Source organism: Symphalangus syndactylus, chromosome 3, assembly GCF_028878055.3.
Source record: "Symphalangus syndactylus isolate Jambi chromosome 3, NHGRI_mSymSyn1-v2.1_pri, whole genome shotgun sequence".
NCBI lineage: Eukaryota > Metazoa > Chordata > Mammalia > Primates > Hylobatidae > Symphalangus > Symphalangus syndactylus.
In genome coordinates, this window is record NC_072425.2 from 21,980,785 (window position 1) to 22,004,158 (window position 23,374).

The following is a 23,374-nucleotide window of genomic DNA, read 5'->3' on the forward strand; positions in this document are numbered from 1 at the left end:
TCCACCTCCCGGGTTCACGCCATTCTCCTGCCTCAGCCTCCCAAGTAGCTGGGACTACAGGTGCCTGCCACCACGTCTGGCTAATTTTTGTATTTTTAGTAGAGGCGGGGTTCACCACGTTAGCCAGGATGGTATTGATCTCCTGACCTTGTGATCTGCCCACCTTGGCCTCCCAAAGTGCTGGAATTACAGGCGTGAGCCACCGCGCCCGGCCTAATTTTTATATATTTATTTGAGATGGGGTCGGTCTCTGTCACCCAGGCTGGAGTGCAGTGGCGTGATCACAGCTCATCAACCTCCTGGGCTCAGGTGATCCTCCACTTCCGCCTCCCAAGCAGCTAGAACCACAGGGACGTGCCTCCATGCCTGGCTAATTTTTTTAATATTTAACATTTTTTTGTAGAGACAGAGTCTCCCTATATTACCCAAACTGTTCTCAAACTCCTGGGCTCAAACAGTCCTCCTGCCTCGGCCTCTCAAAATGCTGGGATTTACAGGCATGAACAACCACACCCAGCTATGTGTTTTATAAATGACTTTTTTTTACCTTAACATTATCATCATCTAATTGACTGTTAAATACAGAATATATTTTAAGTTCTGTTAACTTGTGTTCTGATTGGTATTTAGTGGAAAATATGTTTTATTTATGGAAAGTATGTTTTATTTTGCTTGATTACCTTTTGAATTATGTACGTGTGATGTCCTCTTTGTGCTAATTAAATATAAATTATGGGTAATGGGCCACTATAAACTCTAATACCCAAAGATGCCTATGACACACATGATCTGATGGGTTCCTCGTTTGTCATGAACTCATGTTCCTTTAATATTTTTAGCTATGCAAGAAGAGGCCTTGAAGCTGGTGTTACTGGCATTAGAAGATGGTTCTGCCCTCTCAAGGAAAGTTCTGGTACTTTTTGTTGTGCAGAGACTAGAACCAAGATTTCCTCAGGCATCAAAAACAAGTATTGGTCATGTTGTGCAACTACTGTATCGAGCTTCTTGTTTTAAGGTAAGCATTAAGTATCTATGTAAAGACATGCCTGTTTGTGAGACAGAGACTTCCTGAAATTCATGTTACCCAGTCTAGAGGCCCTAGCAATGCAGAATGCTTACAAGAGTTGAGAGGAAACTTTCCTTCTGCATAGATTGCATCTGTGATACCACCTTTTGGTAGTACCCGTTACTATCTATTGGCAAAATAAGAGCATATATGTGAAAATGTTAGTAACAGAAAGAACATAAGGAAATCATTTGGTAAACTTGACTCTTATCAAGTAAAAGTGGACTGCAGAAGCCTCATTTCTTTACATTTAGTGTCTTTCTTAAAAGGAAATCAGAGACTATATCGGAAACTTCGTAAGGAGTATGTAAACTTTGTAACCCATTATTATTTTTGTTATCTTATTCTCTGTAGTGATTAGATTAACACCTTTAATCTGAAAATGGCCTGCATGTTATCTCAGATACAACCAGGAAATGGAAAGTTGAGGAGTTTGGCCTACTCTGCTTTTAGATGTTGTTTTTTGTTTAGTGGAAAGGGTAGGGAAGAACCCCAAGATATTTTAAAATGTAGTTTCATTGTCTAATAGTCTAGCAGGTAGTGACAGATACTGAAAGCAAGGTGAATCCTTAAAATGTTTTTATGATCTAAGAGTGTAGGTTGCTGGCTGGGTCTTGAGAAAGGCTCATGTACTTGGAAATAGAAAGGCCTATTGGCTTCTATGAAAGTAAAACATTTAAATTTGAAACAAAAGCTTGTTTAGGTTATTTTGTTGGTTTTATAGCCCCCAAGAGTGAAAATAGTACAGACAGAAAAATGTTTCTTTGGCAGACCACTTAGTTTGAGGTAATAGGTAGTTGATAATAGAAATGTGTTGAAGTGAATTCATTTAATTCCACTAATGAGGCTTGGACACTATCTGCCTCATAGTCATAGTGTTTAGTTTCATGCTCTTAGGGCAACAATTGAAATTAAACTCTGGTTCCACACACAACCTCACTAGGCCCTGTAAAACTCTGTACTTTTTGAATGTATAGTTTTTTACTACTTAAGTAGAAATTAAAGCTATATAAATACCCTGATGATAATTTCTCTGGTAGCAGAAAATTTCTTCTTTTCATTTTTTTTTTTTTTAAAGCAACAGACTTTTGCTCTGTTGCTTAGGCTGGAGTGCAGTGGTGCTATCATAGTTCACTGCAGCCTTGAACTCCTGGACGTAGGCCATCCTCCTGCCTCAGCCTCCCTAGAAAATTTCTTAATTATCATGTGGTAGTGGTAATATATGCCTACCTATTAGCTGGATTCCTTGCTTGTCTATCTTTATCCTCTATTGTTACCAAAGTGATGTTTTTTAAAGCATAAATCTGATCATGTCACTTCTCTGCTTAAAAATCCTCAATCAGCTCTGTGCAGTGGTTTATACCTGTAATCCCAGCACTTTGGGAGGCCAAAGCGAGAGGATTGCTTGAGCCCAGAAAGTCAAGGCTACAGCGAGCCTAGATCGTGCCACTGCACTCCAGCCTGGGTGACAAAGACCCTGTCCTCCCCGTCCCCACCCCTGCAAAAAAAGTCAGTGGTTTCATATTCCCTTCATAATAATATCCAAATTTCCTGTCGTAGTATATAATGCCCTCTATTCTTCTCTAGCCTACATCATACCTTAACCCTATGTGCTCTGCTTTTTCATGTTTCTATTTCACCACTTGCTTCTCTTTTAAAAATTCTGTTTCTCCCCCTTCTGTTTTTTCCTTTTTTTTTTTTTTTTTTTTTTGAGACGGAGTCTCACTCTGTCCCTCACGCTGGAGTGCTGTGATGCTATCTCAGCTCACTGCAACCTCTGCCTCCCGAGTAGGTGGGAGTACAGGTGCCTGCCACCACCGTGCCTGACTAGTTTTTATATTTTTTATTTGAGATGGGGTTTCACCATGTTGGCCAGGCTGGTCTCAAACTCCTGACTTCAAGTGATCTGCCCACCTCAGCCTCTCAAAGTGCTGGGATTACAGGCATGAGCCACTATCCCTGGCCTCCTCACCTTTCTTTGCTCTGGAAACTCCTGTTTATTGTGCGCAAATCAATTCATGTAGCTTTCAGCTGGGAGAAGCCGTTTCTGAAATCCCTTTCTTCTCCCTAATTTAATTCCCTTTCCTCTTTGTTGCCATCAAACCTTATAACTTTTACTATAATTTTCTACTTACAAGTTTCTCTTTCTTACTAGTGGCTGAAATCATTGAAGGCAAGGATTATGTATTTAGTTATGTAAGTTCTGTTTTGTTCCAGAAAGAATTTGTGGTCAGGACATTATCTTTGTACCTTATTTGTGTGGTGTCTGATATGTAAGTATCCCCCACCCTCCCTGAAAAAGGAATAAATGAATCAGTTGAAGGGAGAAAACACAGACCAATTCTGATGAGTTTCTTTTTCTCTTTTCTATTTTTTAGGTTACCAAAAGAGATGAAGACTCTTCCCTAATGCAGCTGAAGGAAGAATTTCGGAGTTATGAAGCATTACGCAGAGAACATGATGCCCAAATTGTTCATATTGCTATGGAAGCAGGACTCCGTATTTCACCTGAGCAGTGGTCCTCTCTTTTGTATGGTGATTTGGCTCATAAATCACACATGCAGTCTATCATTGATAAGGTTTGTGAAATTAGAGATGCTGATGTTCTATCATTGCTGTTACATTGAAGAGTATTAGAATATTCTAAAGAGTCTATACACAAACTGTTGGAGATTCCTATGTTTTTAATTGTCAGACTCTTATAAATTATCCTTGTTTTCTTTTTATTTTTCTACTTGCAAAATAAAGGGATGCAATAGGGAAACAAATACATGATACTAGCATAAAAGCAATGAGGCTTACAAAGTTTCAAGCTTATCTATATTCCGACCTCAGAGAGTTAATGCAGTTTATAAGTTTTCTAAGTGTCTAATGATGAATTTCATAGGGCAGATTCTGAGTTGAAAATTTAATTCATCACTGATACTCCTACTATGGAATCTGAAGACACTTGAAAACCTATTAAATATGTTGATAAATTGAAAGTATTTGAGTATAAATGTGTCATAAGAACCAAAGTAAAAAGCATTCTCATTTCTGTTTGTTAGCTACAGTCTCCAGAGTCATTTGCAAAGAGTGTCCAGGAATTGACAATTGTTTTGCAACGAACAGGTGACCCAGCTAACTTAAATAGACTGAGGCCTCATTTAGAGCTTCTTGCAAACATAGACCCTAATCCAGGTATGTGGGAATATGCTCAGTTGCTTATATTTTTTTCTACTTTTGAGGTGAATAACACAAGAGAATTACTGCTAACATTCTTCCCCCCCAACCCCCATGCCCTTGGTGGCTTGTTTTAGATGCTGTTTCACCAACTTGGGAGCAGCTAGAAAATGCAATGGTAGCTGTTAAAACAGTAGTTCATGGCCTTGTGGACTTCATACAGAATTATAGTAGAAAAGGCCATGAGACCCCTCAGGTAAGTACATTTATTGCATTTCTGACTGCTATTATTTCTAACTCAGTTTCATCCTGAACATCTTAACAAGCTGTTTTGTTAATTGGACTCCGTATGTGACTCATTAAGTTTTTATCATCTCTGTTCTTTTGGGAGGAACCCAGTTTTTAGTGTACTTGGTAAACATTTCATAGCACAGCAAGAGTTTAGAGGGTATCTTGGGTCTGAGTGTACTTCATTACAGAATATTTTTGACCAAATGTAGATAATTGATTCCAAACATTTTGTCTAATTCTTTTCTACTGTGGGAAATTGTCATTTTTTTTCTGTATTGAATTTCTATATGTAAATTTATGGAATTTGAATTTTCTTTTTTTTTTTTTTTTTTTTTTTTTTTAGACGAAGTCTCACTCTGTTGCCCAGGCTGGAGTGCAGTGACCCTATCGCAGCTCACTGCAACATCTGCCTCCTGAGTTCAAGTGATTCTCCTGCCTCAGCCTCCCAAGTAACTGAGATTACAGGCAAGCGCCACCACGCCCTGCTAATTTTTGTATTTTTTGTAGAGAGAGGGTTTTACCATGTTGGCCAGGCTGGTCTCAAACTCCTGACCTCAGGTGATCTGCCCACCTTGGCCTCCCAAAGTGCTCGGGCCGAAATTTGAATTTTCAAGATAATTTTCAATGTACTTTAGAAGTTAAGATATAATCAGGCCGGGCGCCGTGGCTCACACTTGTAATCCCAGCACTTTGGGAGGCCGAGGCGGGCGGATCACGAGGCCAGGAGATCGATACCACGGTGAAACCCCGTCTCTACTAACAATACAAAAAAATTAGCCGGGCGTAGTGGCGGGCGCCTGTAGTCCCAGCTACTCGGAGAGGCTGAGGCAGGAGGATGGCGTGAACCCGGGAGGCAGAGCTTGCAGTGAGCCAAGATTGCGCCACTGCACTCCAGCCTGGGCGACAGAGCGAGACTCCGTCTCAAAAAAAAAAAAAAAAAATCCTGGCCAGGCACGGTGGCTCACGCCTGTAATCCCAGCACTTTAGGAGGTTGAGGTGAGTGGATCACTTGAGGCCAGAAGTTCGAGACCAGCCTGGCCAACATGGTGAAACCCCATCTCTACTAAAAAAAAAAAAACACAAAAATTGGCCAGGCATTGTGGTGGATGCCTGTAATCCCAGCTACTGAGAAGGTTGAGTTAGGAGAATCGCTTGAACCTGGGAGATGGAGGCTACAGTGAGCCGAGATCGCACCACTGCACTCCAGCCTGGGCGACAGAGTGACTCTTGTCTCCAAAAATATAAAATAAAAAGAAGTTAAGATATAATCCTTTATACTAATAACTTCTATTTAATAAGTTATTATGAGCCATTCACTACATTCAATGTTTTACATGTATTATTTCTTACCCTCACGGCCACCTGCAATGTAGTTGCTATTTCCAAGCTGAAATTCAAAGAGGTTAAATAACATAAGATTGTGCTGTTAGGGGGCTGGGCGCAGTGGCTTGTGCCTATAATCCCAGCACTTTGGGGGGGTGAGGCAGGCAGATCACGGGGTCAGGAGATCGAGACCATCCTGGCTAACATGGTGAAACCCCATCTCTACTAAAAATACAAAAAATTAGCCGGGCGTGGTGGCAGGCGCCTGTAGTCCCAGCTACTTGGGAGCTCCCTGAGGCAGGGAGAATGGCCTGAACGCGGGAAGTGGAGCTTGCAGTGAGCTGAGATGGCGCCACTGCACTCCAGCCTGGGCAACAGAGCAAGGCTGTGTCTCAAAAATAAAAAAAAATAAAAAATGAAAAAGATTGTGCTGTCAGAGCTGGGATCAAACCTACATTTTGTACTCTTCTCTCCTTAGAAGATATTATAACTTAAAATATTAAAACCATGTTTTCATCTTAGGCTCATAAGAATAAGAATGTATTAGATTTTGATGCAAATTGTAGAAGTAATAGTGAAATTTTAATATTCTGCCTCATTGTGTGAACTCAAATAGTTCAAGCCTGAGAGTTGTACCCTCAAGCTGACAAGTGAATTGGTAATTTTTCACTTCTAGGGGGAATTGTATTCTACCTTTTCTGAGAAAGTTTAGACAAAGCTTTTGGTTTTTTTTAATGCTTTTTAAAATTGTTTGATTTTGGTAGCAGAATTTTAAGACCAATAAATTGATGAAAAAATATTTTCTTTTTCTGGGCATTCTGTTAACTAATGAATAAATGGACATAACATTTGAACCAGTTTCGAATAATCTTCAGAAGGAATATCTAAAGTGCCAACTCAGGGTTATGTCACATAACTCACAACAGGAAACAATGGAATATTAGTTGTTTCAGCACAAGAATTACTTGTCTAATGTGAAAAAGAATTAAAGGTGTAATTATAAAGTTCTGAACTTCCTAGAGTGAATAACAAATGGAATCTTCACTTTGCCACTCATTGAATGTGTTCCATTTTTGTAGCCTCAGCCAAACAGCAAATACAAGACTAGCATGTGCCGAGATTTGCGACAGCAAGGGGGTTGTCCACGAGGAACAAATTGTACATTTGCCCATTCTCAGGAAGAGCTTGAAAAGTAAGTGTTGAGAATTCTGTTTCATATGGGTTTCATTTTTGATTTTTATGGCAGTGTTATATACAGTCCTGAAGTTTGTGATGAATTTCAGAAATGCAAGTTAAGGGCTGGGCACCATAGCTCATGCCTGTAGTCCCAGCACTTTGCGGGGCTGAGGCAGGAGGATTGCTTGTGCTCAGGAGTTTGAGACCAGCCTGGACAAGATAAGAAGACCCCCGTCTCTATAAAAAATTTAAAAATTAGCTGTATGGCCCACAACTGTGGTCCCAGCTGCTCAAAAGGCTGAAGTGGAAGGATTGCTTGAACCTCAGAGGTCAAGGCTACAGTGAGTGTGTTCACGCCACTGCATTCCAGCCTGAGGGACACAGCAAGACTCTGCCTCAAAACAAAACATATAAGATCTGGGTACAAGATTAACATAAGTGATTTAGAACTTTACTCAATGGTCATATTTTGAGACCATTTTATAGCTGGAATCCATATTTATACTGAGCACCTGTGTAGAATGAAAATACTTGCATTCTTATTAGCTCAGATTCAGTTAAACCTAGCAGCAAAGTCTCAGGCAAAATGGTAAAGCAGATATATATCCTTTTTATGGCTTTTGGTTTTTTTAACATTCTTTTTCCCTGTATATTCTTTCTCTTCTCCTATGGTTAACCCCTTTTTCTATGTCCCTTTACCCGAGACATAAAAGTTAATGTATATAAGGTTTAATACTATTATCCAATTTTTGTTTTTTTTTGAGACAGAGTCTTGCTCTGTCACCCAGGCTGGAGTGCAGCAGCGCGATCTCGGCTCACTGCAAGCCCCACCTCTCGGGTTCCCGCCATTCTCCTGCCTCAGCCTCTCCAAGTAGCTGGGACTACAGGCGCCCGCCACCACACCCGGCTAATTTTTTTTTTTATATATTTTTAGTAGAGACGGGGTTTCACCGTGGTCTCCATCTCCTGACCTCGTGATCCGCCCGCCTCGGCCTCCCAAAGTGCTGGGATTACAAGCGTGAGCCACTGCGCCCGGCCTTGTTGTTTTGTTTTTTAACTAAGACTTTCATTATTGAGACCTCACCAAAAAATTGATCCCAGCCTTTCTACTTTCTGCTGGCCAGTGTATCAACTTTTTTTTTTTTTTTTTTTTTTTTGAGATGGAGTCTTGCTCTGTCACCCAGGGTGGAGTGCAGTGGCATGATCTTGGCTCACTGCAACCTCTGCCTCCCCCGTTCAAATGATACTCCTGCCTCAGCCTCCTGAGTAGCTGGAACCACAGGCACCCACCACCACGCCTGGCCAATTTTTGTATTTTTAGTACAGACGGGGTTTCACCATGTTGGCCAGGTGGGTCTCAAACTCCTGACCTCAAGCGATCTGCCTGCCTTGGCCTCCCAAAGTACTGGGATTACAGGCGTGAGCCACCACGCCCGCCCTATCAACTCTTTGTGGGCACATTCATTTTGTTTTTAGATACTTTAAACAAACTGAGCTAATTTTCTCCCATACCTCCTCCTCCTGCCTTCCATTGTACTCATCTCATGTACCCTGTTTAGCCATTCAGCCTGTTATATATGCTGTGTTATAATAATCATCTTTGTCAGCTGTCCTTCCTTCAGCTTTTTCTGCTTAATCAGTCAAAAACTTCCGCCAGTTCATCTTCCTATATATTTCTCAATTCTTTCTTCTTTCCATCCTTATGATCCAAGCTGTCATCTCCTTCTCTCAATCCCTTGTTGCCTTCTAACTAGTCTTAAATCTCTCGCTGTCCACCCCTTTCCCATTATTTCCCTTAAAACAAATATTTTAAAAGCACAGATTTTTTCATACCACCCTTCTTTACCTAAGCCTTTGATAGCCTCTCATTGTCCCGTAGATTAAGATATAAAATCTGTGTTGTGGTCTCTAAGACCCTGTATCATCTAATCTGTGTCTGCCTTTCTGATCTCATTACACAACACTAATTGTACTCAAGCCACACTGACCTTCTCTCAGTTTGTGGTATGCACTGTGCTCTTTCCCACCTTAGGTCTTTTACATAATGCTGTTACTCCTAGCCTTGCCTTTGAGACCTTTCCTTTGTCTAGCTCATCTTTCACTTTTTCAGGGTAATTAATTCCCCTGACACTTCATACTAACCAGCTTCCTCTTTCAAACACTTATCACATAAAATTAATTAGTGGCCTATTTTAGAGCTTGACAAACTTCTTTATGAAGTCCAGATAGCAAACATTTTTGGCTTTGTGGGCCACAGAATCTGTTACAACCACTCAGCAGTGCCATTGTAGCAAAAAAACAGCCGCAGACAGTGCATAAATTGGGCATGGCTGTAAACTTTATTTATAAAAACACTTTACAGAAACTATGGCCCATAATCTGTTTATTAAATGTTTGTCTACCTTACATAGGTGTAACCCCCATGGACTATATCTTCATTGTTGTCTCCTTTCCTCAGTGGCTAGCCTGGGCACTGTACATAATGAGCTCTACAAGCAGCAGCAGTGTGATAGAAGATAAGTGTGTGTGCAGTGAAAAGAGCAGAAACATGCTTCTCTTCTCAGTTTTCTTCCCACTTGAAGAGCCTAGAGAAGAGGATACAGGAGTCCTAAGGAAAAAAGATGCTGTTTGCACCCAGTCGAACTAGTTCTATATACAGAATTTCACATCAAGATAATTTGGGAGACTCCAGGAAATATATTCAGCTTGTCTGTACCTGAAATAGAGCTTTTTAGCTAAAAGGGGAGCTTTTGAGACAGACTAAAAAAGTCAGAGAAGAAACTGTGGTTTCATTGCCATTCCACCCTCAGTTAGTGCCCAGGCTGAAAATCCATTTTCTTCTCTCTCATACCTTCAAACAGACTTCACATTCTTCATCTGCAGTACCTAGTTCAGAACTTTATTATCTTTTGCCAGACTTGTAATAGCAGCAGTAAAAATAATAATAGCCAAACTAGGTGTGGTGGCTCATGCCTGTATTCCCAGCAGTTTGGGAGGCAAAGGCAGGAGGATACCTTGAGTCCAGGAGTTTGAGACCAGCCTGGGCAACATAGTGAGACCTCACCTCTACAAAAATAATAAACAAAATTGGCTGAGCATAGTGGCATACGCCTGTCATCTTAGCTACTCAGGAGGCTGAGGTGGGAGGATCGCTTGAACTCGGGAGGTCAAGTTTGCCATGAACTGAGATTATACCACTGTATTCCAACCTGGGCAACAGAGCAAGACTGTCTCAAAAATATAAATAAAAAATAATAAAATAATAAATATATAAAATATCACTCATTCAAAAATAATAATGGCAAAATTATTGGTCACATTTTTAGTGTTTCACATGGTAATCCAGTTGGTTTTACTGCTTCAGTGGCTTTTTATCCAGTATCTTCCTATATCTCAACCTGTCTTTTCCATTTCCACTATTTTCTTTTTAAAATGTGTGTCTCCTTTAAATTCTTAATTAGTTCCTCAGTACATCACAGAATCTCATCCTGATTTTATCCTCTAGCTCTACTCCGCCATTTGTATACTTTGTTTTTAAGGTATATTCAATTAATCACTGTTGATTACTATATAAATTTCTTTTACTCTTCTTTTCACTTGTCTATATTGTTTATTCCATATTGTATTTTTTCTCTCTTCATCTGGAGAGCTATTTCTAATCATACTCAGATATTACCTTCCCTCCGCAGACTTCCCTAGGCAGTGTTAATTGCATCCTTCACAGTGCTGCCATAGCACTCCATACATAGTAGTTTAAAAATTATGGTATAGTTAGCTGGGTGTGGTGGCAGGCACCTGTAATCCCAGCTGCTTGGGAGGCTGAGGCAGGAGAATGGCTTGAACTTGGGAGGCAGAGGTTGCGGTGAGCCAAGATCGCACCACTGTACCCCTGTGTGGATGACAGAGCAAGATTCTGTCTCAAAAAAATAAAAATAAATAAATATTATGGTATAGTTATAAAACTACAGTATTATAATTGTTTATTTACATGTGTGTTTTCACTGGACTTCATTTATCTCACGGGTTATTAATCTTTTTTTTTTTTTTTTTTTTTGAGACAGAGCCTCACTCTGTAGTGCAGTGGTATGATCTTGGCTCACTGCAACTTGCACTTCCCGGGCTCAGGCGATTCTCCCACCTCAGCCTCTCGAGTAGCTGGGACCACAGACACACGCCACCATGCCTGGCTAAATTTTTTTTGTATTTTTTGTAGAGATGGAGATTCACCATGTTGCCCAGGCTGGTCTCGAACTCCTGAGCTCAAACAATCTGCCCACCTCAGCCTCCCAAAGTGCTAGGATTACAGGCGTGAGCCATGGCGCCTGGCAAGGGTTATTCATCTTTATATTTCCTGCATCTAGAAAATACCTGATACATAAACTCAGTATATTTATGTGGAGGAGCAAATAATACACAGTTCTTACTTCTTATTTCCAGCCAGCTTCACACTCTATTGCTGTTTAAATAAACAGGGATAATACAAAGGATTAGAAAAGTAGGTGATGTGACTGTCCTTTCAGTTTAAAAAATACATATTGCTACCTCACTCTGAGCTTTTCGAGGATAGGCTGTTTGTCTTAGTTCACATAACACCAGAAATTCAGCAAATGTTTGTTCAACTTAAATAAATTAATTTTACCTATATTTTCTTTCTCTATTATACACCCCTCTAACCAAACAAAATGTGGATGCCCAATAATCCCTTCTTAAACTACGTATTTATCATATGTAAACATAAATATGTAGAATAAATATTATGTAGATATGTGGATATGTTTTAGAACTAGGATGTTGGGGTTATGTTCCTAAGAATTGCTACATTCTGGGGAGTGTCAAAAGCGAGGGATCAACCAACTCAACAAATAGTGGCCAGGAGCAGTGGCTCATGCCGGTAATCCCAGCACTTCGGGAGGCCAAGGCTGGTGGATCACTTGAGGTCAGGAGCTTGAGACCAGCCTGGCCAGCATGGGGGAAACCCTGTCTCTACTAACAATACAGAAATTAGCCAGGCATGGTGGTGCACGCCTGTAATCCCAGCTACTGGGGAGGCTGAGGCACGAGAATTGCGTGAACCTGGGAGGTGGAGGTTGCAGTGAGCACCACTGCACTCCAACCTGGGTGACAGAGTGAGACTTTCTCTCAAAAAAAACTATTGAAGATGTTTCTAATGGAAAAAGAGGAACAGTAAACATGTAAATAAGCAATTTTGGCCATAGCAAAGAATTTGGATTTTATTCTGGTTGCAATAAGAAGTCATTTTAGAGTTTTATTTAAATGGAATGATGAGATTTTCATTTTGTCTTAGACATATCACTCTGGTGTCTGCATGGAGACAAGAAGTTAAACTTCTATAGTGGTCCACAGGTGGGAGTTTGGTAGCTCGGGTAGGGCTATAGCAATGGAAATGATGAAAAGTAAGCCGGGCGTGGTGGCTCATGCCTGTAATCCCAGCACTTTGGGAGGCTGAGGCGGGTGGATCACCAGGTCAGGAGATCGAGACCATCCTGGCTAACATGGTGAAACCCCGTCTCTACTAAAAATACAAAAAAATTAGCCAGGCCTGGTGGCGGGCGCCTGTAGTCCCAGCTACTCGGGAGGCTGAGGCAGGAGAATGGCATGAACCCGGGAGGCAGAGCTTGCAGTGAGCCGAGATCGCGCCACTGCACTCCAGACTGGGCGAGAGCGAGACTCTGTCTCAAAAAAAAAAAAGAAAAGTAGTCATACTTAGGATATATTTTGGAAGTAGAGCTGACAACATGGACCAATTGAATGTGGGCTATAAAGAAAAGAGAGGAATCAAGGATGACTCCAAGGTCTGGAGCCTGTATAACTTAGTGGTCTCTTACCGAAACTGGAAATGCATCAGGGCAGAAAATCAGTGGTTCTCTTGGCCATATGAAGTTTGAAGCTTATTCTATATTCATGTAACAAATAATAATTGGAGGCCAGGTGAGAGGGCTCACGCCTGTAATTCCAATACTTTGAAAAGCTGAGGCAAGAAGATCACTTGAGCTTAGGAGTTTGCGACCAGCTTGGGTAACATAGCAAGACCTTGTCTCTACTACAAAAAAAAATTGGCTGGGCATGGTGACTCACTCCTGCCTGGGTGGTGGAGACTCTGCTTTTAAAATAATAATAATAATTGGGCACTTAGGATGTTATGAGGCAGTGTATTATGTGCTAAAGATAGAGAGATGCAAGAAAGGCAAAATTCTTGTCCTCCGGGGGCTTAAATTGTAGTAAGAAGACAGATGTGAAATAAATAAATATAGCGTAATATCTTGTAATGACAGGCAGTATGAAAAAAATACACAAAGGAGAAAAAGAATGATTGAGAAAGGGGAGATCTCTTAGAATAGTGTAGGAAGGACTCTTAGAAGATACAACATTTGGCCAGGTGCAGTGGCTCACGCCTGTAATCCCAGCACTTTGGGAGGCCAAGGCAGGTGGATCACGAGGTCAGGAGATCGGAACTATCCTGGCTAACACGGTGAAACCCCGTCTCTACTAAAAATAGAAGAAATTAGCCAGGCGTGGTGGCAGGCACCTGTAGTCCCAGCTACTCGGGAGGCTGAGGCTGGAGAATGGCGTGAACCTGAGAGGCGGAGCTTGCAGTGAGCTGAGATTGCGCCACTGCACTGCATTCTGGGCGACAGAGCGAGACTCCATCTCAAAAAAAAAAAAGAAGATAAAACATTTGAGCAGATAGTCGAAGAAGGTGCCCAAGAGAAAAAAAGATAATTACCTAAGTGAAGTCTTAGAAGAAGGCAAATGGCTTGAGACCTAGGCCACAGGTGGTGAGATTAGCTTTAGTCAGGAACAGGAACTCATTGTCCCTTATCTTTAAGAGGAATGTGGCTACAGGTGCAGGAAGGTTACTGGAATTGGTAGTGGAAAGATAAATTATTCTCCTCTGCTTTCATCTATTTTCGTGGTTAAGTGGGAGACAATATCATCTAGCTGTAGGAGGGGTGGTTGAAAGTGGAGGGGAAAAGGCTGTTGGAGATGCGAAAATGAACTTAGTAAAGAAGCGTATTAATGAATTACTTATTTATAATTTTGAAGGGATTATAGACAGCGTGATTGCACAATTTTTCTCCAACATTTAGTTGCTTGGGAGCAGGCACAAAATAAGTACAGAATTGGATTGAGCCTTTACCAAATGAGTTATACAGAGGGAGTGGATCAAGGGAGTTAAAAATTATTTACAAGAGAGGGATTAATGGTAGATAGTGGATTCTAAGATGGGTAAGAAGGGATTTAAAAAGAATAGGGAGAGTTAGGCATGGTGGTGCACACCTGTAGTCCCAGCTACTCTGGAGGCAGAGCTGGGAGGATCACTTGCATTTAGGATTTAAGGCAGTCTAGGCAACATAGTGAGATCCTGTCTCTGAAAAGGCAGCCTTTAGCTGCCCCAATACTAAGAATCCAGTGTATATCCCTACTTGTCACTTGCTTTACCTCACTTGGTCAAGATTTTATTTCTCCTGACTCTCTTTTGAGAGGTTCACAGTCAAAACTTTATTTTTTGCTTTCTAGAGCAACCTTGTGGATTATCTCAGTTTTTTTTTTTTTTGGAGACAGTCTTGCTCTGTCAGCCAGGCTGGAGTATAGTGGCACAATCTCGGCTCACTGCAACCTCCGTCTCCCAGGCTCAAGCAATTCTCCTGCTTCAGCCTCCCGAGTAGCTGGGATTACAGGCATGTGCCACCACTTCCAGCTAATTTTTGTATTTTTAGTAGAGACGGGGTTTCACCATGTTTGCCAGGCTGGTCTTGAACTCCTGACCTCAGGTAATCCACTCGCCTCAGCCTCCCAGGGTGCTGGGATTGCAGGTGTGAGTCACTATGCCTGGCCAAGTTTTGTTTTTTGAGGATGGAAAGCAAGGAGACACGATATTTTGTATAGGAACTCTGAGGAAAAGAATAATGAGGTTTCAAAGAGCATGTGGAGGAAGGCATAGGGATCTTTGGGCCCCTCCAGACAACCAGATTGCCTTCCTAAAATATGGGTCTGCTCATGCCCTTCCTTCTTGAAAGAAGTAATTATTGGTTTTCCTCTTATCTGTAAGATGATGCTGGCCAGGCACAGTGGCTCATGCCTGTAATCCCAGCACTTTGGGAGGCCAAGGAAGGCGGATCACTTGAGGTCAGGAGTTTGAGAACAGCTTGGCCAACATGATGAAACCCCATCTCTACTAAAAATACAAAAATTAGCCAGGTGTGGTGGCAGGCGTGCGCCTATAATGCACACCTATACTTCAGAGGCTGAGGCAGGAGAATTGCTTGAACCCGGGAAGTGGAGGTTGCAGTGAGCTGAGATCACACTATTGCACTCCAGCCTGGGTGACAAGAGCGAAACTCTGCCTCAAAAAAAAAAAAAAAAAGTCGTGTAAACTGGCCATCACCTGTTTTTTTTATATTCTGTTACTTCACTTTTAGCCAGTCTAATCTAGGAGCACTTGTCTTTTATTGAGCATCACCTTCCTCTGCCAATGCGTACATGTTAAAGAGAAGGAGAAGAGAAGGATTGAATAATGAAGCTGTTTATAGATACCAGAGGACTAAAAGGGAAACTATTGTGAAGGCATTGCTTATTACTAACACTTTATATTTAATTACCATGTGCTTATATATAATATTAATAACAGATTACTTTAGGCATATATAATTATGACCCCAAATATGTATAGTCTTCTTTCCGTTCATGAACTTAATTTTTCACCACTTTAAAAATATTGTAGGGGCCGGGCATGGTGGCTCACACCTGTAATCCCAGCACTTTGGGAGGCCGAAGTGGGCAGATCACCTGAGGTCAGGATTTTGAGACCAGCCTGGCCAACATGGCAAAACCCCATCTCTACGAAAAATACAAAAGTTAACCAGGCATGGTGGCAGGCACATGCCTGTAATCCCAGCTACTTGGGAGACTGAGGCAGGAGAATTACTTGAACCCGGGAGGCGGAGGTTGCAGTGAGCCGAGATCGCGCCATTGCTGTCTAACCTGGGCAACAAGAGTAGAACTTAACCCCCCCATCAAAAAAAAAAAAAAAAAAATACACACACACACACACACACACACACACACATATATAGGAGGGAGTATTGTTAAGGGTTACATTTTAATGAAATTTTGGTATATAAGTGGAAACTCATTTTCTTTCTTTTTTTTTTTTTTTGAGACAGAGTCTTGCTCTGTCGCCCAGGCTGAAGTGCAGTGGCGCGATCTCGGCTCACTGCAAGCTCCACCTCCCAGGTTCACACCATTCTCCTGCCTCAGCCTGCTGAGTAGCTGGGACTACAGGTGCCCACCACCACGCCCGGCTAATTTTTTGTATTTTTAGTAGAGACGGGGTTTCACTGTGTTAGCCAGGATGGTCTCGATCTCCTGACCTCGTGATCCACCCGCCTCAGCCTCCCAAAGTGCTGGGATTACAGGCGCGAGCCACTGTGCCTGGCCCTCATTTTCTGAAATGGAATCCAAAATCAAATTGCCAGTCCTTTTGTATATTAGAGTATTATATCCAATGATCACCATAAATAAAACTCAAAACTTAGTATCAGAAAAATCTTTCATACAAATGTTTTTAACTTTAGGTATAAACTATTCTGAAAACTATAATACAGAATTTCTATTTTTGTGTAATGTTTAAGAATGAGTTTTTTAAATTATTTTTTTAAGTTATATAATCCTTTTACAGTTTGGTAACAACAGAGAATGGCTTCAGCTCTTGCATACCTTTTCTCTTTACTCTGTGTTCTCAACCAAATTTGTTGCCAGTTCCTGTCATTTTTACATAACATACCTTATATTCTAGTTATACAAAATTTTCAAATGATCTCTTTCCCTCAAAAGGTTTTTTTGAATACATTCTTGGACAAAGTGGCATGAGGGGGAAAAAAATACATGTATACTCGGCTTGCTATATTAATTACATGTATATTATATACATATGTGAATGGCATATATATTTTCATGTGGCATCTGTTGCAGTAGAATTTGACATAGACTGTATTTGATTATTTAGCTGAAGAAACTTTTTGTCAAAACTGTTTCCTCCTTTTTCAATCTATTCCCATTGCCCATTGCCATTTTTTGTCTTGAGTAAGATTTAGTGAAATATTCACCAATCTGTTGATTGTTTTTGAAACAGGTATCGATTAAGGAACAAAAAGATCAATGCCACTGTAAGAACGTTTCCTCTTCTAAATAAAGTTGGTGTAAACAACACTGTCACAACCACAGCCGGAAATGTCATTTCTGTCATAGGAGGTACTGAAACAACAGGGAAAATTGTTCCAAGTACAAACGGAATTTCAAATGCAGAAAACAGTGTTTCCCAGCTAATCTCACGTAGTACTGACAGTACCTTAAGAGCTCTGGAGACCGTGAAGAAAGTGGGAAAGGTTGGCACTAATGGTCAGAATGCTGCTGGGCCCTCTGCAGATTCTGTAACTGAAAAGTAGGTATTAGGTAAAAATGATTACTGGAAATTCTTTTTCCTTTTTAGAAATGCCTGAGTGTTTTTATTTTTCCTGATGAATACTGGTTAATCAGAATTTTTATGCAGAATATTTTGTGATGTAGAAGAAACACTAAATACTAAAAAATTTGAGTTCTAGTTTGGTTCTGCAACTGAATAGCCCTGTGAACTTGGAAAGTGGGAAAGTGACTTTAACTCTGAGTTTTGTTTTCCTCAACTCTCCCAAAGAGACTGCACCAGAATTGTTTTTTTTCACACCTTATTTTCTTGAACTGTAGTGTTGATTCCATAGAGGTGCTAGAAAAGAACTAAATAGAAGCCTAAGCAGGTAAAATGCTGAGCCTCCAGCTCTGTTTCAGTCAGAGCGCTTTCACTTTATACTCTGTAATGAGGTGTACCACTTAAGAGGGGAGTCTTGGCCGGGTGCAGTGGTTCACGCCTGTAATCCCAGCACTTTGGGAGGCTGAGGCGTGTGGATCATGAGGTCTGGAGATCGAGACCGTCCTGGCTAACGTGGTGAAACCCCATCTCTACTAAAAAGTACAAAAAAAAAAAAAAATTCGCTGGGCATGGTGGCGGGCGTATGTAGTCCTAGCTACTCAGGAGGCTGAGGTAGGAGAATGGCATGAACCTGGGAGGCGGAGCTTGCAGTGAACCCAGATCGTGCTACTGCAATCCAGCCTGGGCGACAGAGTGAGACTCTGTCTCAAAAAAAAAAAAAGGAGGGGACTTTTTGGAGCCACACTCTCTGGGCTTTCAAGTTCTGGCTCATGGTTTCCCAGCTGTTTGATCTTAGGCCAGTTACTTAATCTGTCTACCTTAGTTTACTCATTCATAAAACTAGAATTATAATGGTGTCAACTTCATATGTTGGTTGCGAAGATTAAGTGAATTAATACTCCAGTATGCCTTGAACAATGCCTGCCAGATAGTAAGCACTCAGTAAGTATTTGTGTTATTATTATTATCACCGTTAATTGTTATCGAGTGTCAGCATAAGATTTCATTTGTCAGAGGGTTTTGGTGCCTTTAGAAAAAAGTTTTTAAATTTTCAGATTATCTGAAAAGTTATTTCCAACTCTAAAATCTTGAGTAAGATTTAGTAAAATATTCATCAATATGTTGATGTTCAGATTTTGTTGCCTATAAATAGTCTCAGTATCTGTTATATGCCTGCTAGGAAAAAAGCATTGAGCTAGGCACATAGCAAGCAATGATGGATAGATAAGCAGTAACATTTGCTACTTCTGCAGTCAGCACATGATGGGGGAAATTGTTTATTAAAGGACTTTTACAGGCTGGGCACGGTGGCTCAGTCCTGTAATCCCAACACTTTGGGAGGCCGAGGTGGGCAGATCACCTGAGGTTGGGCGTTGAAGACCAGCCTGACCAACATGGAGAAATCCCGTCTCTACTAAAAATACAAAATTAGCCGGGCATGGTGGTGCATGCCTGTAATCCCAGCTACCTGGGAAGGCTGAGGCAGGAGAATCGCTTGAACCCGGGAGGCGGAGGTTGCAGTGAGCCGAGATCGCACCATTGTACGTCAGCCTGGGCAACAAGAGTGAAACTCCATCTCAAAAAAAAAAAAGGACTTTTACAATCTTCCCTGGGCAAGATTTTAGAAAAGATATATTCGAGAACATTGTCTAGTTAACAAATGTTATTTATGCACTCAGTCTTGTAGCTCTGTTTTTGGCACATGAAATATACAAGATACTTTGCTTTTAAGGGATTTATGATATAGTTGTGGAGACAGCATTTACACATATGAAACAGTACTGAAGTTGGATTAAAGGACAGGAAAATTTTATATTGCTGGGAGAAATATGAGAAATTACAGAAAAAAGAACAACATAACATGGATTAAATCTATCTGTAATTATATGGAATATTGAGGAGACCAGTCTTTTAGATCTGAAGGCTTATATTAGGGACTGGTATAAAATAAGGTTAGATAGGTTGGTGCCAGTTTATGGAGACCTCATGTATACATGTTTAGGAAATAAGCTTTTGACGAGTTTTGGCAAGATAATGTTGTAAAACTGTTTTATATCCATACAATGGAAAATTCAGCCATAAAAAAGGAATGAAGTACTATTTGCTACAATATGGATGAACCTTTAAACATTGTGCTAAATGAAAGAAGCCAGATACAAAAAGTCACATATTTATATGGCTCTATTTACGTTAAATGTCCAGAATAGGCAAATACATAGAGACAGGAAGTAGATTAATGGTTTCTAGGGGTTTAGGGCCCCAGGAATGGGGAATGAATGCTAATGGGTACAGGTTTCTCTTGGGGATGATGAAAATGTTTCAGAATTAGATAGTGGTGATAGTTGGACAACGTTGTGAATATACTAAAAATTAGCGAATTGTACATCCTAAAATAACTATCTCAATTTTTTAACAAAATAGACTAGGGTAAAAAAAAATTTTTTTTTGAGATGGAGTCTCTCTGTCACCCAGGTGGAGTGCAATGCTGTGATCTTGGCTCACTGCAACCTCCACCTGCCAGGTTCAAGCGATTCTCCTGCCTCAGCCTCCTAAGTAGCCGGGATTGCAGGCGCCCGCCATCATGCCCAGCTAATTTTTGTAGAGACAGGGCTTCGCCATATTGGCCAGACTGGTCTAGAACTTCTGACCGCAAGTGATCCGCCCACCTTGGCCTCCCAAAAGGCTGGGATTACAGGTGTGAGCCACTGCGCCCAGCTGGTAAAGACTTTTAAAAAATAAATCTAAATTTTTATTGGAACACAGGAAAAAGAATAATTCTATGAGAGGTATTGTGGATGGCTTCTTAGAGGTGAAGTGATGATACCTGAGCTATTTCCAAAAGTGTGGATAACAAGGAAGGAAGGGCCTTGTGGATGGAGAAGGTAGCACAGGCAAAATGAATAAGGTGTGAGAGAAGCTGCCATGGAGGAGAGCCTAGAAGCCTGAAAGTCATCTAGGATAGTGATCTCATTCTCACTAGGATGTGACTGAAGATTAGCTTTTTCTGTAAGTTCCAGTTTTTGAGATAGCTTGCATGATTTCATGAGGCAATAAATGTTGACCTTATCATGGATCTTGTTGCCTTTTTGTTGATAAGTCTATGAGTTTACCATTTCAAAGTACTAATCCAAATTTTAGGTATATAACATTTTGACATGGAGGGACCAGATAATTTATGTAAAGCACAGTGCCTAGAATAGACTCAAATAACCACTTGATAAATATTAGTTATCGTTTTAAGGAAATCCTAATCATTTTCCTTGTTGTCTCTATTTTACTTTATGTAAAGAATAAGCACAGTCCTAAAATATCTTTATACTCTAAACCCTAACGTTTGTACTTATATTATTACCCACAGTTCCTTAGGTTTTTTTACATTTTAATACGCAGTTACACATAGAAGTAAACATCTGCTAGACTAATCTGTGATAAACTTAAAGGCAGCCCATATACCTTTTTCTTTATACCCTACCTTTAAAATGATTGTTCTAATTTGAGAAAAAAATCCTCTAATCTGGTTGAGATGCAGTGTATTGAGTTCCTGCATAATTAACAAGATCATTTTCTTCAGTCATCACATATCTAAAGCTCTGTCAAAATTTGACTAAAATAAGCAAATACAATCAGCAAAATAAATATAGCTACAAATCCAGCTGACTAAGCTTTGGCCATATATATATATATTTTTCTTTTCTTTTTTTTTGAGACAGAGTTTCGCTCTTGTTGCCCAGGCTGGAGTGCAATGCCGCGATCTCGGCTCACCACAACCTCCACCTCCTGGGTTCAAGCGATTCTCCTGCCTCAGCCTCCCGAGTAGCTGGGATTACAGGCATGCACCACCACACCTGGCTAATTGTGTATTTTTAGTAGAGATGGGGTATCTCCATGTTGGTCAGGCTGGTCGCGAACTCCCAGCCTCAGTTGATCCGCCCGCCTTGGCCTCCCAAAGTGCTGGGATTAACAGGTGTGAGCTACCGTGCCCAGCCAAAATTTGACTTCTTAAAAGGGGTTAAGAAAGCCATAAGATCCTTTCGAGCTGATTACTTAGTGACTCAACCAAGAAAATTCTTTTGTGTTAAAAATAATAATAATAAAAGGTTAGTGTGTTTTGCCTCAATTTAATGAGTTACCATTTCATTCACCCAGCAGGTATTTACTGAGTACCTACTGCATGCCAGGAACTGTTTTATTTGTCTGACAAATATTTACCAAGTGCCTACTCTGTTCCAGGAGCTGTTTTAGGTGCTGGGGATATAGGAGTTATCAAAATAAACAAAAGTGACCTTTCTCAAGGAGTTTATATTTCAGCTAATCTAACTCCTCATAGAAAACAACTCTTTCTTACCATGTCTGTTTTCTTTGTCCCAAATAGTTCTACTAATGGACTATATTTTTTCAGTTGAGAACTTGTTGAACAGAATTTACTTTTTTTTTAACCTTCAGTAGAGAAAAATGTTTGTTTAAAGAATGAGTAATGGCCGGGCATGGTGGCTGATGCCTGTAATGCCAGCACTTTGTGAGGCCGAGGTGGGAGAATTGCCTGAGCCTAGAAATTTGAGGCCCTCCTAAGCAACAAATCTAGACCCCGCCTCTACAAAAAAATTAAAAATTAGCCGAGTATGTGGCATGCACTTGCAGTCCCATCTGCTTGGGAGGCTGAGGTGGGAGGATTGATTAAGCCCAGGAGGTCAAGGCTGCAGTGAGCTGTTATTGTGATTGTGTCAGTGCACTCCAGCCTGGGTGACAGAGTGACACCCTGTCTCAAAAAAAAAAAAAAAAAAGAATGGGTAAATGGTGACTAATGAGTCACGTTAATATCTGGGAATCGTTTTTATTCCCTGTTGCCCACACAGGAATATGACATCTGTTACGATGATCATGTAAATTAGCTGTGTAAGGTGGCAGTGAAATTCATTGCCTTATTTGTCAATGTGGCAATATCTGAAGTGTTTTCTATTAGTGGTTTCAGAATATAATTTTATTAAAAATTTCTACTAAGGAGGACAGTCATAGACAGTGATTTATCCTTTGCCCTTTGTTAAATTTTCTCTCCAGTAAAATTGGTTCTCCACCCAAGACTCCTGTAAGTAATGTAGCAGCTACCTCAGCTGGGCCCTCTAATGTTGGAACAGAGCTGAATTCTGTGCCTCAAAAATCCAGCCCATTTCTAACTAGAGTACCAGTATATCCTCCACATTCTGAAAACATTCAGTATTTTCAAGATCCAAGGACTCAGATACCCTTTGAAGTCCCACAGTACCCACAGACAGGTGAGTAATTTTAGACAATTCTAAGAAAAAAAGAAACATTGTTTCCCTTAGATAAATGAATAGTTCTAGAATGTCTACATTTTAAAAATTAATCCTTTTGACTATGTGACTCATAAGTTTTTTTCCTTCCCCAAGGATCTGTGCTTCTAAATACAGCTTTAAGGTTGTCATTCCTACAAATCAAATATAATAGGGTCAGGAATGAACTTTAGGGGTTTTCTGTAAGTCCCCTGAAATGATGTAAAAAAATGTTTTATTTATGTATGCTTATGTACAATTTTGGAAAGACTGAACAACTTACATAGATTTTGAAAGAGGTCTTTAACATCTGCTCCCAAAAAAGTTAATAAAAATCAGTGATGTAACTGACTAATCCAAAACCAGTGGCAATAGGTGCCCTAGAAGGATATTTACCTGCCGTCTGTTAATAGCTCTGTCATGTATTTTAAGGAGCGCTTTAGCAAAGTATTGAATGTTAATGATTTTCATATAGTGGTATCTTTAAAATATGTAGCTTGTGGTCAGGTGTGGTAGCTCACACCTGTAATCCCAGCACTTTGGGAGGCCCAGGAGAATCACTTGAGCCCAGGAGTTTGAGACCAG

The 23,374-nt window shown here is 40.6% G+C and overlaps 1 protein-coding gene and 1 non-coding gene across 11 annotated transcripts in view; both read left to right on the forward strand.

Annotated features, from left to right (window-relative positions):
• RC3H2 (ring finger and CCCH-type domains 2) overlaps nt 1-23,374 on the forward strand; it is a 58,750-nt gene that overhangs the window by 22,216 nt on the left and 13,160 nt on the right. For 8 of the 10 annotated variants that reach the window (XR_008656502.2, XM_055271189.2, XM_055271194.2 and 5 more), the window contains 7 exons: nt 840-1,015; nt 3,445-3,645; nt 4,114-4,246; nt 4,366-4,484; nt 6,922-7,034; nt 17,172-17,480; nt 22,557-22,771. Coding sequence is in view for 9 of the 10 variants with exons in the window: in XM_055271189.2 (XP_055127164.1) it covers nt 840-1,015; nt 3,445-3,645; nt 4,114-4,246; nt 4,366-4,484; nt 6,922-7,034; nt 17,172-17,480; nt 22,557-22,771 (1,266 nt within the window). In the remaining variant the exon portion in view is untranslated. The other 2 variants (XM_055271197.2, XM_055271195.2) reach the window with 2 other exon arrangements.
• Nucleotides 3,916-4,026, forward strand: LOC129479974 (small nucleolar RNA SNORD90). Its single transcript, XR_008656891.1, has one exon. It is a non-coding gene; the product is annotated as a small nucleolar RNA SNORD90 (small nucleolar RNA).